The sequence below is a fragment of the Drosophila nasuta genome, chromosome X (assembly GCF_023558535.2).
Source record: "Drosophila nasuta strain 15112-1781.00 chromosome X, ASM2355853v1, whole genome shotgun sequence".
In the NCBI taxonomy this organism is placed as follows: Eukaryota; Metazoa; Arthropoda; class Insecta; order Diptera; family Drosophilidae; genus Drosophila; species Drosophila nasuta.
This window is the reverse complement of record NC_083459.1, coordinates 1,633,997-1,651,168: the sequence shown is the minus strand read 5'-3', so window position 1 is coordinate 1,651,168 and position 17,172 is coordinate 1,633,997. Positions and strand designations below refer to the sequence as shown.

The 17,172-nt window shown below is 47.7% G+C and overlaps 1 protein-coding gene across 1 annotated transcript in view; it reads right to left on the bottom strand.

The window, feature by feature from the left end:
* The window catches only part of LOC132797123 (microtubule-associated protein futsch), a 72,008-nt gene that overhangs the window by 2,645 nt on the left and 52,191 nt on the right, over positions 1 to 17,172 (bottom strand). The window contains 1 exon segment of the mRNA XM_060808644.1: positions 2 to 17,119. Within this exon segment, the coding sequence (XP_060664627.1) occupies positions 2 to 17,119 (17,118 nt within the window).

Below are 17,172 nucleotides of genomic sequence, written 5' to 3'. Positions count from 1 at the left end.
CCCAGCTCTTTGTCCTCCCAGGTTTGTTTGGCTTCCAACAGGGCATCGTAGACCTGGCGGCTAGGCTCGGTACCGGAGAAGACATAGTAGCGGGCACGGACGCGCTTGAAGAAGTCAACGTGGGCGTAGTAGGAGTTACCATTGTGTGGCACATAGGTCAGATCCACATAGACGGGAGCTGGCTTCTTGGCCTTGTTGGGTGACTCGCTACGTTTGCGCAGGTTCTTCTCATTGTTCAGGCGCGTCTTGGTGGCCACCAAGCGACGCTCCTTCTTCGGTGTGGTGCGTATATCGGCGCCTTCGACCGGCAACGGTGCTGGCGATGGCAATCCGAGTGGTTTGCCCCACTCCTCAAGACGGTCCTTGGGCAATGCGCCAGTGCTTGGCGCTGTTGCTGATGTTGATGCTGCAGCTGCAGTTGCAGTTTCTGCTGATGATGATGATGTTGTGGTTGTAGTTGTCGTTACGGTTGTCACTGTGCCACTGGGATCTGTTGAGGCAGCAATTGTGGTTGATGTGCTGCTGCTGGTGCTGCTGCCGCCAGTTGGACCAGCAAAGCTAGCCAACAGACTGTCGCCGCTGCGCACTTTTTGCACATCGCTGAGGGGGAAACGCTGTCGCTCGGCAGTGCTGCTAACAATCTGTTCCACCTCTTCGGCCTTTGATGGCGAGTATGAGTACTTGGCGGTCACGGAAGACATCACTTCGGCGCCACGCGCCTGCACATGTTCTTCAAGGGCCTTCTGGAAATCCTTATCGGCCTCATCCAGGAACTTATGTCCCGCCCAGGTCTGGCTGGTGCTCTCCACGCTCTCCGACGACTGGCTGGCCGGAGGTGATTCCGTGTAGGTCACCAGCATGGCACCACGTATGGGTATGGGCTCGGTGCTGGGCTTGGGATCGAAGCTATCGGGCAGTGCGCCATAGAACGAAGTGGCCATGGGATCTGTCGCCCGAGTTGGCAGTACGGCACGTGCTGTGGAATGCTCCTCGCTGCCGTACTGTGGCGGTATCATATCATCTTGGCTATCATCGGCATCCAGATCCGATCGCTTGCTCACCCCAGAGCTGGAGCGTTGCAGATCGTAGCTGGAGCTGCGCGGTGAACCGGGCAGTTCGTCATCGCTCATGGCACCGGCCAGTCGCTCCTCGTCGCTGCCTGGTGTGCTGGAGCGGTAGATGCCACGCAGCATGGCCACCTCCTTGGGCAGCATTTGCTCGCGTTCGCGTTCGCTTTTCTCACTTTCGCTGGTTGTGCGTGTTGTGGTCACAACAACCTTCTCGCTGTCGGGCTCGGAGCTGTCGGTAGTGGTGACTGTCTTTTGTTCGGTGACAATCTCTTTGCCATCAGCGGAAATGACCTTGGTCACTGTGGTTATGGTTGTGGTTATGATTTTTTCGGTGCTGCCGCTCAACGCTGTGGTGCTCTCAATGCCACGCAACTCGTGCAGTTCGGGCAGCAATTCCGCAGCATCGCCGCTGACTTCACTAGCATCGGATGGTAATCCGGCGGTGACACCAACGCCTAGAGATTTAAGCTCGTCCTTGCTGACACGTGGGAAAGGCGATGTGGGCTTAGGCGATGACTCTGGCGTCTCGGTGTGTGATTCACGCCCTAACGGTGTTGGTATGGATTGACTTTCAGAGGTTAAAGCACCAGGACTTGACTTACCACTTATGTCTTTGGGCGACAACGGGCCAGATGTTGATGCAATGCTAGCAGCGCTCGACTCGCTCTTGGCGCAGCTTGAGGAGCCAGCTGGTGCAGTGCTTGCCGTCTTCACGCTGGGGCTTACTGGTGCTGTTGGTGGTGTCTTGCGATCTGTGCTATCGGTTTCAGTTTCTGTTTCGTTTCCTGTCAGTGTTTGTGTAAGTGTAATGGACTCGACCTTTGTCTTGGTGTCTGTGGAGCTGATTTTGGTTGTGGTGCTACTGCTTTGTTCGCTCGACTCTAGAAGTGTGGTTGTCTTAGTGGTTGTGGCTGAGGATGTTTTTGTCTGCTCGTGTTGCTCTACTTCCTGGGGTTCGTCTTGGTCGTCGTCCTCCTCCTTGAGGGCGGCAATGGCTTCGACCTCCTCTGAGGGCTTGTAGATGCTGGTCATCATGATGGTGGCAATCGACTTGGAGCGACCCTCCTTAAGGCTGGCACGGCCATCATCATCACTCTCCTCTTCCTCGGGATCACTGTGCGTCTGTCGGCCCTCGCTGGTGTGACTCAGCAGCGATTCACGGCGCGATTCGTCGGTGCCCACAAACAGAGCCTTTTGAGAGGAAGTTACACTTGAGCTGACCTTCTTTAGGCATTCCTCAGCTGTCTTTGTGGCCTCAGCGCTGAAAGTTTCCTTGGCCGAAATGATCTTTTCTGTTGCCAAAAACTCGGCGACCGTTTCCTTGAGGGAGCTATCCTTAATTGTCTCCTGAGTGGTGCTGCTGGAGGATGTTGTTTCCTTGCTTGTGCTTTGACCACTTGACTTCGCTTGTGAAGTTGTCGTTTGAATCTCGCTGACTATCGACTCGGAGGAGCACTCCTCAGATTGAATGAGCAGCTCTTCCAATTGTGTTGCTGACGACTTTTCCACAATCTTTGTGACACATTCACTTGTGCTGGCTGACTTGCTGGTATCCTTATCGGTCAATAAGCTGGACAAGGATTCGCGACGCGAGCTATCCTCAACTTTCATGCTGCTGCTCAATGACTCGCTAATGGATTCCTCTTTGAGGTGCGACTGACTTGTAATGGACTTTGAAATGGTTGTAGACTCGCTTGATTTGACTTCTTTTTTGCTTTCGGTTGATGAGATAAGAATCGAACCACGTTGCGAGTCGGAGGTTTCCTCATCCTTGGCACTAATCTGGCTTGCGCTCGAGGCTGGTCGTGAAATCTCTGCTTCTGTTTCTTTAGCAGCTGACTTGCTATCACTGACATGACTGGCAGCCGATTCTGGTCGGGAAGCCTCCTTGGTTTCCACTTTCAAGCTCTCGGCTGTTGATAGTACAGATTCTCGTCTAGACTCTGCCTCAACTTTGTCGACTTCCTTCTCGCTTACATAGCTGGCAATCGATTCGTGTCTGGAGACGTCTTTCGGGGGTGTTGGCGATTTTTCAGCCTTGGATTCAGCTGTTGATAGCACGGACTCTCGCCTCGATTCGCTCTCTTTCTCGCTAACATGGCTGGCTATCGAATCGGGCCTGGAAGTGTCTTTTACTGATGTTACGGACTTCTCATCCTTAAGCTGTATATCGTCTTGCACGCTGGCCACAGACACTGGACGTGATGGCTCTTTGGAGCTCTGTCTGGATTGTTCTTGATGAGACTCATCACCCGCGGCGCTTGCAGCTGATGCTGGGCGAGAAGTATCTTTGCTAGTTTCTTCAACTGCAGCTTTGGCAGCTCCTTCGCGCAGCTGCGATTTTTCCGATTGCTCAATTTTATCCTTCTCCTCGATGGATACGGGTCCAGATTTTTGGTCTGGCGAAGACTTTTCCGATTCAATGTCCACTTTCATCATCTTTATTTCCAATAGTTTTTCATCTAATGCCAGATCTTTTGTGGGTGATACTTTATCAGAAAGCGACTCAGGGGTACCTGTTGGTGTGTGCACAACACCAATATTCTGTTTGATATCAGTGGTTGCTGTTTCAGTTACAACAGTTGTCTTTAGTTTTTCCTCCAGCTCTTTTTCATCAAAGTCGGGTATTATATCGGTTATATCCTTATCGGACTTCAGTACCTTGGCTACATCGGCAACAATCTTGGCAACTTCCTCCTCCCGGGGTGAGAGGGGTCGCAGTGGTTGTTCTGGTACAATGGCTCCCTTTTCGGTAGGTGGCGAGAATCTATGCTCCTCATCTTCTTCTTTAATGTCATGCAAAACACTCTCGTCACGATCACAAATTGTAACTGTAAATTCTGGTGAGTCAACGGTGGTAATGTGTGTTTCACGCAGCTCTGAAAAACCACTCAAATCGAGATTAGCCTTAGTTGTCGCATCTTCAGATATCTCTGTGATCGAATCAGCTTGCGATAATTTCTCAGACAGTACTTCGGATGTTGACACCATCTTCTCAATAACATCCAATGGTTTCTGTTCCAATTTAGTTTCAACAGTTTCAGTAACAGATGTTATTGTTTTTGATATTTCTGTCAGCTTCTCATCCTTAACAGACTCGAGCTCTGTCAGTTGTTTTGAGCTTTCTTGACTGATGTGCCGCAAGGATTCGACTACCATATATTTGGTGCTTTCCAATTTCTGTGTCAATGTTTCAACTATAGTTTCTGTTTTTTTATCCAATGATTCGCTTATGGTTTGCAAATTGTCTTCACACAATGAAGCGATTGCGTCAGATTTTGATGAAATATTTTCCACAATAGTTGTACTTAAGTCACCCTGGCCAGCACTGACTTTTGAGCTTGTCTCTGGAATGATATGTTCCTCAATAATGGCACTCGATTCCAGAATGGGAGCGGCCTCATCCACAGGGCTGGAGGCTGTAGCAGTGGCACCTACTTTACTGTGCTCAGCGGGCTTTTCCAGTTCTATTGCTCCCGACTTTGTATGGGCGAATTCACCATCAGCTACGTCGACAGGACTGGATAGAGTGGGAAAGTCGCCTTTTGATGTTAGATCTAAGATCAAGCTTTCTTTCTTGTCTGGCAGTTCTTTCGGTGCTTCGTCAATGGGGGAGGATACAGTCTCAGCAACGGAAATAGGACGGGAAATTTCTTTTGACTTAAAACTTTCAGCTACAGATCCTGGACGGGATGTTTCTTTCAATTCTTCAGACTTAACACTTTCTGCAACTGAGGCCGGGCGAGAAAGTTCTTTTGTCTTCTCATCTGCTGACTCTTTGGGCTTCTCAACAGAAGATTTCTCATGTTTTACACTTTCCGCTTCTATATCATCGACAGATTCACGACGAGATGCTTCCTTTGAAACAACTGCGCTTTCAACCTTTATACTTCCTGAAACAGATTCACAGCGAGAAGACTCAATCGATTTTACAATTTCCACATTTTCGGTTCTGTCTTTTACACTTTCAGCTACAGATGCTGGTCGGGAAATTTCCCTCGAGGCTGTTGCAGACTTATCACTCTTAATACTTTCAGCGACTGATCCAGGTCTGGAAAGCTCCTTCAATTTATCATCCTTTTCAGGCATTTCAAATCCATCTTTTGTGCTTTCTGCAACGGATCCCGGACGTGAAGTCTCCCTGGATACTGGAAGAGATTTATCTTCCTTGGTACTTTCTGCAAGCGATACGCGCCGCGATTGTTCTTGAGGTTTGCCATCCGTCTCTGATTCAGCTTTAATGCTTTCTGCTACAGATTCAGGTCTTGATACTTCCTTTGATGGATGGCCACTTTCAGCGGCAGATTCAGGTTTAGATGGCTGCTCTGCCGCAGATTCAGGTCGTGAAATTTCTTTGGAAGCAGGTATGGACTTATCATCCTTAACACTCTCCAGCTTAATGCTTTCGACAATAGAGTCCCGACGTGATGGCTCCTTTGATAAATCGTCCTTTTCACTTTCTGGCTTTTCAAATTCTGCTTTAATATTTTCAGCAACAGATGCAGGTCGTGATACCTCCTTCGAAACTGGCAGAGACTTTTCATCCTTAATACTTTCGGTTCTTGCGCTTTCTACAAGAGATTCTCGCCTAGAAGGAGTCTTTGACTTATCGTCCTTCAGACTGTCGGGCTTCTCGGATTCAGCTTTTACGCTTTCCGCTACAGATTCGGGACGTGATACTTCCTTGGAGGGAGGAATACTTTTCTCGTCTTGGACACTTTCTGGTTTAATACTCTCTGCAATAGATTCTCGTCGAGAAGGCTCTTTAGACGCTTCGTCCTTAACACTCTCGGGTTTTTCAGATTCCGCTTTGCCGCTCTCTGCTACAGATGCTGGTCTTGACACTTCTTTGGAAGCTGGTTGCGACTTATCATCTTTGACGCTCTCAGGCTTTATGCTTTCAGCGACAGATTCAGGACGAGAAGGTTCCTTGGACCTATCATCCATTAGACTTTCTGATTTTGCAATATTATCTTTCACGCTTTCGGCAACTGATGCAGGTCGTGAAGGTTCTTTTGAAGCTAGTGGAGACTTATCATCTTTTAAACTTTCAGGTTTAACACTTTCGGCCACAGATTCTCGCCGAGATGGCTCCTTTGACTTATCGTCCTTCAGGCTCTCTGGCTTCTCAGACTCAGCTTTAATACTTTCTGCCACAGATTCCGGCCTTGACACTTCTTTCGAAGCAGGTTGCGATTTTCCATCCTGAACACTTTCAAGCTTTATGCTTTCAGCGACAGATTCAGCACGAGAAGGTTCCTTGGACTTGTCATCTTTTAGACTTTCCGGTTTTCCAACATCAACTTTCACGCTGTCGGCAACCGATCCAGGTCGCGAAGGTTCTTGTGAAGCCGGTTGAGATTTTTCATCCTTTAGGCTTTCAGGTTTAACACTTTCAGCAATAGACTCTCGCCGAGAAGGCTCCTTTGACTTATCGTCCTTCAGGCTTTCTGGCTTCTCAGACTCAGCTCTTACGCTTTCCGCTACAGATTCGGGACGTGATACTTCTTTGGAGGCAGGAATACTCTTTTCGTCTTGGACACTTTCTGGTTTAATACTCTCTGCAACAGATTCTCGTCGAGAAGGCTCTTTAGACTCTTCGTCCTTAACACTCTCGGGTTTTTCAGATTCCGCTTTGGCGCTCTCTGCTACAGATTCTGGCCTTGACACTTCTTTCGAAGCAGGTTGCGACTTATCATCTTTGACGCTCTCAGGCTTTATGCTTCCAGCGACAGATTCAGGACGAGAAGGGTCCTTGGACTTCTCATCCTTTAAACTTTCTGGTTTTTCCGCATCACTTTTCACACTTTCGGCAACAGACCCAGGTCGCGAAAGTTCTTGTGAAGGTGGTTGAGATTTATCGTCCTTTAGGCTTTCGAGTTTAAAACTTTCAGCAACAGACTCTCGCCGAGAAGGTTCCTTTGACTTATCGTCTTTCAGACTTTCTGGCTTCTCAGACTCAGCTTTAACGCTCTCTGCTACAGATTCGGGTCGGGATACTTCTTTGGAGGCAGGAATACTTTTATCGTCCTGGACACTTTCTTTAACACTTTCAGCCACAGATTCTCGCCGAGAAGGATCCTGTGACTGATCGTCCTTCAGACTTTCTGGCTTCTCAGACTCAGCTTTTATGCTCTCTGCTACAGATTCAGGTCGGGATACTTCCTTGGAGGCAGGAATACTTGTCTCGTCCTGGACACTTTCTGGTTTAATACTCTCTGCAACAGATTCTCGTCGAGAAGGCTCTTTAGAAGCTTCGTCCTTAACACTCTCGGGTTTGTCAGATTCCGCCTTGCCGCTCTCTGTTACAGATTCAGGCCTTGATACTTCTTTTGAAGCAGCTTGCGGTATATCGTCTTTAACACTTTCAGCAACAGATTCAGGTCGAGAAGGTTCCTTGGACTGTGCATCCTTTAGGCTTTCAGGCTTTTCAACATCATCTTTCACGCTGGCCGCAACAGATCCTGGTCGTGAAGTTTCTCTCGAAGTGGATAGGCTTTCTGGCTTGGTACATTCAGTTACAGATGTGCGACGAGGAGTTTCTATTGACTTATTATTCACCACACTCTCAATCTTTTCGTGTTCCTCTTTAACACTTTCCCCAACTGATTCTGGTGGGGACACTTCTTTAAACGCAGGTAAAGATTTATCCTCCTGAACACTCTCAGACTTTTTACTTTCGGCAGGGGACATATCCTTTGTACTTTCGGTCTTCACGGTTTCATCTTTGACGCTCTTTGCTGCTGATACTGGTCTTAGTACATCTGTAATTTCATCCTTGACACTCTCGGCAACAGATTCCGGTCTCGATATTTCCATAGTTATTAGGGGAGACTTTGCTCTTTGCTCCGTGGCATCTTTCGTGAAATCTGCGACGGATTCAGGTTTTGAAGAGTCCTGAGTTTCAAAAGGACTACTTGGAGCTTCATCCACTGGACTGGATGCTGTCTGAGAAGCTCCAACCTCTGAGCGCTCTGCTGGCTTTGTAGGGACTTGTACTTCAGTCGTGGAGCTTGAAATTGATTTGATGAAGTCGCCGTCAGCCACTTCAATAGGACTGGATAATGTAGGGAAACTACCTTTTGTTTCGAAATTCAAAACAAACGTTTCCTTTTTAATATGCTCCAATAATTCAAAATCTTTTGGTGCTTCGTCAATGGGCGAAGATGCTGTTTCTGCTACAGACTCTGGCCTCGACACTTCTTTGGATGCAGATGGAGATTTCTCATCCTTTCCACTCTCTTTAAGACTCTCAGCCACAGACACAGGGCGTGAAACTTCTTTGGAAGCTGGTGTAGACTTCTCTTCCTTGTGGCTTTCCGGCCTTACACTTTCAGCGACAGACTCTCGTCGTGATGTATCCTTTGATGTGCCATCTTTTAGACTATCTGGTATCTGAGAATCAGCTTTAATGCTTTCGGCTACAGATTCGGGTCGTGATACGTCTTTCGAAGCAGGAACAGATTTGTCATCCTTGTCGCTTTCAGCTTTAACACTTTCAGCAACAGATTCACGTCTTGAGGGATCTTTAGACATTTCGTCTTTCACACATTCATGCTTTTCCGGTTCATCCTTAACGCTTTCGGCTTTAGATGTTGGCCGGGAGACTTCCTTTGATGCCATTGGAGACTTAACATCGATTAGACTTTCGTGTGTTGGAATTGCCGACTCAATCAGTGATTCCCGTCGTGAAGGATCTCTTGACTTTTTCTGCGGTTCTGCCTCTGAATGTTCTGCCGCATCAACAATGGATTCAGGTCGGCTGGCATCCTTGGATTTATCTTCAACATCAACTAATGACTTCACTGCCTCATCAACCGGACTTGATGCAGTTTGCATCGCGCTGACTTTAGTAAATTCTGCCGGCTTAATTTGGAATTCGGTCTCTGTCAAAGCAGTTGAAACGATTTCTGAAAAGTCACCGCCAGCAACATCAACAGGACTTGATACAGTAGCATAATCTCCTTTCTTCTCATCGATATGCAACTTTAAATCTAATTCTGCAAAAGAGGTTGGTGCTTTGTCTATTGGAGAAGAAGCAGTTTCGGCGACCACCTCAGCCTTCAGAATATCTTCTGTTATAAGCTCATACTTAGTGTCATCTGCAACAGATGCAGGCCGGGAAGTATCTTTAGATGAAAGCTTTTGATCTTTTAAACTTTCCACCAAAGATTCACGACGAGAAGCCTCCTTGGAAATCTCTTGTAAACTTTCTACTTTTACGGCAACTTCTCTTTCGATTTCAGATCGTACGGTATCATCCTTTAAACTATCTGTGACAGATTCTGGTCGTGACGTCTCCTTAGATCCTATGGGCGATTTCTCATCTTTGACACTATCCGCTTTCTCAGTGTCATCCTTAGCACTTCCGGCAACAGATGGAGGTCGTGATGCTTCCTTGGAAGTTAGTGAAGATTTATCGTCCTTGAGACTTGGGTGTTCACTCTCAGTTACAGACTCACGTCGCGATGGCTGTTTCGACGTTTCAAGTTGTACAGATTCAGCTTTAATGCTTTCTGCTACAGATTCAGGTCGTGATACATCTTTTGAGGCAGGAGCAGATTTGTCATCCTTGACACTCTCAGCTTTAATACTTTCAACAATAGATTCTCGTCTGGAAGGGTCCTTTGATACATCCTTAGACATATCGGCTTTTACACTATCGGACTTTTCAGATTCTGCCCTTACGCTTTCTGCCACAGATTCAGGACGAGATTCTTCCTTAGAGGCTGGTACGGACTTATCGTCCTTAACACTCTCCAACTTTACACTTTCAGCAATAGACTCCCGACGTGATGGCTCTTTTGATAAATCGTCATTATCACTTGCTGGCTTTTCAAATTCTGCTTTGATACTTTCAGCAACAGATGCAGGTCGTGATACCTCCTTCGAAACTGACAGAGATTTGTCATCCTTAACACTGTCGGGCTTTGTGCTTTCAACAAGAGATTCACGCCTAGAAGTCTCCTTTGACTTATCGTCTTTCAGACTTTCTGGCTTCTCAACCTCAGCTTTAACGCTCTCCGCTACAGATTCAGGTCGGGATGCTTCCTTGGAGGCTGAAATACTTTTCTCGTCTTGGACACTTTCTGGTTTAATGCTCTCTGCAATAGATTCTCGTCGAGAAGGTTCTTTAGACGCTTCGTCCTTGACACTCTCGGGTTTGTCAGATTCCGCTTTTCCGCTCTCTGCTACAGATTCTGGCCTTGACACTTCTTTCGAAGCAGGTTGAGACTTATCGTCTTTAACACTTTCAGCAACAGATACTGGTTGAGAAGATTCTTTAGATTGGGTGTCTTTTATAATCTCAGGCTGCTCAGCATCATCTTTTCCACTTTCGGCAACTGAGCCAGGTCGTGAGGGTTCCTTTGAAGCGGGTAGAGATTTATCATCCTTTAAACTATCTGCTTTAACGCTTTCAGCCACAGATTCTCGTCGAGATGGCTCCTTTGACTTATCGTCCTTCAGACTTTCTGGCTTAACACTTTCAGCCACAGATTCTCGACGAGAAGGCTCCCTTGACTGATCGTCCTTCAGACTTTCTGGCCTCTCAGATTCGGCTTTTACGCTTTCTGCTACAGATTCGGGACGTGATACTTCCTTGGAGGCAGGAATACTCTTTTCGTCTTGGACACTTTCTGGTTTAATGCTCTCTGCAATAGATTCTCGTCGAGAAGGCTCTTTAGACGCTTCGTCCTTGACACTCTCTGGTTTGTCAGATTCCGCTTTTCCGCTCTCTGCTACAGATTCTGGCCTTGACACTTCTTTCGAAGCAGGTTGAGACTTATCGTCTTTAACACTTTCAGCAACAGATACTGGTTTAGAAGATTCTTTAGATTGGGTGTCTTTTATAATCTCAGGCTGCTCAGCATCATCTTTTCCACTTTCGGCAACTGAGCCAGGTCGTGAGGGTTCCTTTGAAGCGGGTAGAGATTTATCATCCTTTAGACTCTCTGGTTTAACGCTTTCAGCTACAGATTCTCGCCGAGAAGACTCCTTTGACTTATCGTCCTTTAGACTTTCTGGTTTAACACTTTCAGCCACAGATTCTCGCCGAGAAGACTCCTTTGACTTATCGTCTTTCAGACTTTCTGGCTTCTCAAATTCAGCCTTAACGCTCTCTGCTACAGATTCAGGTCGGGATGCTTCCTTGGAGGCAGGAATACTTTTCTCGTCTTGGACACTTTCTGGTTTAATACTATCTGCAACAGATTCTCTGCGAGAAGGCTCTTTAGACGCTTCGTCCTTAACACTTTCGGGTTTTTCAGATTCCGCTTTGCCGCTCTCTGCTACAGATTCTGGTCTTGACATTTCTTTCGAAGCAGGTTGCAACTTATCATCTTTGACGCTGTCAGCGACAGATTCAGGTCGAGAAGGCTCCTTGGACTGAGCATCCGTTTCGCCTTCTGGTTTTTCAGCGTCATCTTTTACACTTTCAGCAACAGATCCAGGTCGGGAATGTTCTTTTGATACCGGGAGAGACTTATCATCTTTAACACTATCAGGTTTTGTGCTTTCCACAAGTGATTCTCGCCTGGAAGGTTCCGTAGAAAATTGTTCCTTCACACTTTCTGGCTTATCAGAATCGGCTTTTACGCTCTCTGCTACAGATGCAGGTCGTGATGCTTCCGTCGAAGCAGGAATACTCTTATCGTCTTGGATACTTTCAGGTTTAACACTTTCAGCAATAGACTCTCGCCGAGAAGGCTCCTTTGACTTATCGTCCTTCAGGCTTTCTGGCTTCTCAGACTCAGCTTTTCCGCTTTCCGCTACAGATTCGGGACGTGATACTTCCTTGGAGGCAGGAATACTCTTTTCGTCTTGGACACTTTCTGGTTTAATACTCTCTGCAACAGATTCTCGTCGAGAAGGCTCTTTAGACTCTTCGTCTTTAACACTCTCGGGTTTTTCAGATTCCGCTTTGCCGCTCTCTGCTACAGATTCTGGCCTTGACACTTCTTTCGAAGCAGGTTGAGACTTATCGTCTTTACTACTTTCAAGCTTAACACTTTCAGTAACCGAGTGAGGTCTGGATGGCTCTTTGGATTCAGCATCCAGACTCTCTGGTTTTTCTACATCGTCTTTCACGCTTCCGACAACTGATCCAGGTCGCGAAGGTTCTTTTGAAGCGGATAGAGATTTATCATCTCGTAGGTTTTCAAGTTTAACACTTTCAGCCATAGATTCTCGACGAGAAGGTTCCTTTGACTTATCGTCCGTCTGACTTTCTGGCTTCTCGGACTCAGCTTTCACACTGTCTGCTACAGATCCGGGTCGTGATACTTCTTTGGAGGCAGGAATACTCTTTTCGTCTTGGACACTTTCTGGTTTAATGCTCTCTGCAACAGATTCTCGTCGAGAAGGCTCTTTAGACTCTTCGTCCTTAACACTCTCGGGTTTTTCAGATTCCGCTTTGCCACTCTCTGCGACAGATTCTGGCCTTGATACTTCCTTTGAAGCAGGTTGCGACTGATCGTCTTTGCTACTTTCAGGCTTAACACCTTCAGCAACAGAGTGAGGTCTAGATGGCTCTTTTGATGCAGCATCAACACTTTCTGATTTTTCTGCATCGTCTTTCAAGCTTCCAACAACTGATCCAGGACGTGAGGCTTCTTTTGAAACAGGTAAGGACTTATCATCTTTTAAACTTTCTGGTTTAACACTTTCAGCAACTGATTCTGGCCGTGATACTTCTTTAGACACAGGTAAAGACTTTTCATCTTTAACACTTTCAGGCTTTGCAATTTCAGCCAAAGATTCGCGTCTTGAAGGTTCCTCGGACAAATCGTCTTTTACGTTTTCTGTCTTTTCATATTCTGCTTTTAAGCTATCTGCTACAGATCCAGGGCGCGACACTTCCTTAGAGGCTGGAATTGACTTGTCTTCCGTGACACTTTCTGCTTTTATAATTTCTACAAGCGATTCCCGTCTAGAGGACTCCTTTGACAAAACATCTTTTACACTTTCTGGCTTTTCAGATTCGGCTTTAAGGCTTTCTGCAACAGATTGTGGTCTGGAGGTTTCTTTCGAAGCAGGCGTAGATTTATCATCCTTGGCACTATCAGGCTTTATACTTTCGGCAACAGACTCGCGTCTTGAAGGCTCCTTTGACATTCCCTCCTTTACACTCGCTGGCTTCTCTGTTTCCACTATATCGCTTTCTGCAACGGATGCTGGTCGAGATGCTTCTTTAGAAGCTGGTATAGACTTGTCATCTTTAACACTCTCGGCCTTGATACTCTCAGCTACAGATTCTCGTCGGGACGGTTCCTTTGACTTATCTTTCTGCGCTTCTTCAGCTTTCTCATGTTCAACTTTCACTATTTCTGCTTCTGATACGCGTCTTGATACATCTTTGGATGGTTCTTGAGATTGACCATCTTTTGCACTTTCCGGTTTTACGCTTTCTGCAGCTGATTGACGCCGTGATGTCGCTGTGCTTGTTCCTTTAATTTCAGCATCTTTCTCGCTTTCAGCTACAGATCCTGGACGCGATGCCTCCTTTGAAGCTGGTGAAGATTTCAAATTTTCTTCTTTCGTACTTGCGATTGAAACTCGCCGTGATGAAACTTCTGGTTTCTCAGTTTCTCCTACGGATTCCGGACGAGAAACATTTTTCGATCCTGCTGGTGATACTTGAGTTTTGACTGGGGCAGATTCGACTTTGGTAATTTCGGACTCAAGTTTGCATTCTAATTGTTTGTCAATTTGAGTGGATAGTTTCTGCGATTCTTGTTTAGCTACCTGCATTTCTATTTCAATAGCTTCCTCAATCGTCGCAGGGCTTTCGAGAGATACGGTATCTTCACGGTCTTTCACTTTTGTGGGGGCAGCAGTGGGTTGAACCAAATGGACTGGCAATTCGTCTTCTGAAGTAATATCGCTAGCTTCTTTCTCCTCTGGTGTACTGTCCGATTTCTTCTCAGATGCAGCTGCTTGCTCTTTCTTATCAGAGTCGGAAATGGCTTTCTCTGCTACAGTAACAGGCAGCGCGACTTCGACGATGGCTTCCTCGGATTTCTTTTCAGTAGTATCTCGGGTTGCAGCGGTTTCCAGCGTGGCAGTGATCTTTTCTGGCATTTCCTGATCGGGCTCAGACTTATCTTCCCCATCTTCTGGTGCCTCAGAGTCTTTAATCTCTTTTTCATCCTCGGTCTCTTTTTCCTCTTTGGCTGTCTCCTCCTTGTGAGAAATACTCTTAGCACCAGCATCATGTGAATCTTTCTCGTACACCCCCAAGTCAGCCTCCTCATGAACGGGCAAGTCAGCGACTTCATCTGGAGTTTTGATCACATCTCGCATTAGATTTTGTTGAGCTTCGAATGTCATTTTCTTAGGTAGAATACGTTCAGCTAAATCCGTACCAGCAGCCAGCGGCTCGGCACTTATTTCAATTTTCGTTTCAGTGGGAGCAATGAGGGATGCAGCTGGCACCGTTGCCACGGGAACGGAAACGGTAGCAATAATCATAGCCTCAATTTCTTTGGTTTCTTCTTTAACGTATTTCTCTTCGATAACCAAATCCTCCTTGATCTTGTCAAGCGGAATGCGTTCATCTTCCGGTAGTGTGGGCGCCGTAGTGGCGCCAGATTCGATGGTGGCTGAGAATTTTTCCTCTGGAAGACTTTCCTGCAGGTTTATGGGTAGCGCTTCAGGAGCTTCAATAGGCTCATCTTTGGTGTCTGATGTTTTCTTAGCACTACTGAGCTTCTCCTCAGGCGTTGGTGATGAGAATTCCTCTTCAACGGTCTTGGCCTGTTGCTGCTCGTCAGTGCGGGACTTGACAATGTCCTTGGCAGTGGCAATGATCTCTTGCACCTCGGCTTTAATCTCGGTTTGCTCATGCAATTCATGTCTGCCTGCATCGCCAACTTCGAGACGCGCTTTTCGCTCCTCCGCTTCAGCCTTGGCAATAGCTGCTTCAATTTCCTCTTCGGCACTCTTCTTGCGTTTCTTTTCCGATTCCTGTGAATCGCGTTGATGCTTTTGAATCTCTTCCTCTTTGGTAATGCTACTTTCCTGCTCATGTTCGATGATTGAATCTTCTGTGTACTGCTCCACCTCCTCTTTCTCAATGATCAAATACTCCTCCTCTTCTTCGGCCTCGGTAGTGCTGTCCTGCTTGGCCATCTCACGCAACTCAGCCTTAATCAAATGGTGTCGCTTCATCTCGTCCCGGCTGAACACCGCCTCGATTTCACGCACCACCTCTTGCTCCTCCTTCAGATCGTCGAGTTCACGCTGCTTCTCCGCATCGAGTTCCTGTGAGGCACTCAGCTCCAGCATCTTCTTGGCAGCTGTCGCATCATCCGCTGACGGTGTGGACACCAAGCTAGAGTCTGTGGTGCCGCCCTTGTCCAGTCGCGATTTCTTCAAATCAGGCTTTGGCTTCGCCGACTTAATGGGGCTACCAGGTGCCGGGGCTCGCTTGGATGGCGATACACCACGTGGACGCCTCGAGATCGGTTTGCGTTGGGCTGCTTGTGCAGAAGATTGCGCTGCTGTCTTGGACTCCGTTTGCTGCTGGGTTTTCTTTTCCAGTGTACTAACGGTGCGGCGAGTGCTGCTGGTGCTTTGGCGAGTTGCTGTCGCTTGTTGTTGCTTGGACTCAAGCACCTTGCGATTGTTAGCCTCCTTGGCGCTCTTGGCTGGCGTGCTGCTAGGGCTCGACTTTGTGGTGCGCGTCATCACCTTGGACTTAACGTCACGAGTCGCTGGCGTTCGACTTGCGGCTGGCGTTGCTGTTGGCGAGCTCTTCTTCTCGTCACGCTTCACCAGCTTGCGATCCATGGACTTGGGTGGTTTGGTATCAATCCTTGAGCGCACAACAGGCTTAACCTCGGCGCGTGGCTTGTCTGGCTTACCCTTAGCAGCTTTGGCGGTCTTGCTGCCCACTTCTGCAGCGGGAGCATCGACCGCATCCTTAGTTGGCACACCGGTCGCCTGGGGCTTAACAATCAAGACCTCAACCTTATCTTCGTCAGCCTCTTTATTGTCCTCCTGCTCGACGGGCTCAGCTGAGGGAGCGCTGGGTTCTGGTGCCAACTCATCACCAGTATCAACAGCTGGCTCCTGCTCAGCCTCTGGCTCATCCGTATCAATTGAGTCGGCTTTAGCATGCACAAGAGGTGTGATTGCCTCCACTTGTTCGCTAGTGAGCTCAGTTGAAGCTGCCGCTGCAGTGGCTGCTGCTGCTGCAGCCGCTGCGGCAGCTGCTGCGGCTGCTGCTTCCTTTGCCTCCTTGGCCTTGTTATCCTGCTGCACAGCCACAGCGGCTGGAGCAACTGGACCGAATTTGCTGGACTTGTAACTGGCACTGGGCGGAGTCGCTTCAATGGCCGACTTGAGAGTCTTGCGGGTGCTGGTCACGGTTTGTATGGCTGGTGCTATGGACTTGGCTGTGCAGGTCGAGTGTTTCATGAACTCGAGATGCTTGAGCTTCTCCAGACCTTCCTGGATCTTGAAGTCGGGTGTGCTGCCCGGAAATAGGATGCGCGTAATGGTATCGTCTGGGTTGGCCGGCTGCCACACAAGCAGCGCACAGATGGATACCAAATTCTGCAGCGGGAAATTGAATTCCTTGGTATCGCGAGCGGCGAACAGTCGCTGATCACCTGAATTCCATTTCTGCATAAATTCCTTCACCTCTTTGGAGTCACGTGACGGACTTATCACATACATGTCCAGTGTACCGTGTCCCACCTTGTGATACAGATTAATTGGCTCCTGATTGCGATAGCAGGACTGTGGCTTCAAGTCCAGCGACTTGAGATCATTGACCAGACCATGACCACGCTCAAAGAGATCAATCAGCAGTGGATTGCGATCCTTATCACCGTCAGGACTGGGAAGTCCACCCTTGCGGTCAGGCACATTGCCAAAGAAATGCCCGATCTGTGGATAGACATGCGAGTCTCGCTTGCGTGACACGACAGCGCCCAAGCCCTGGACATTGCTGTTATTGAGGCGTGTCATCAGCACCGCATCCAGACGATCCAGGTGCCTTGCAAAGTCCCAGAAACAAGCTTTACGATTGAAGCCGCCATCAACTGCAGAGAAATATGCCAAAAATTAAGTTTTAATGAAAAGTTCTCTGGACTGC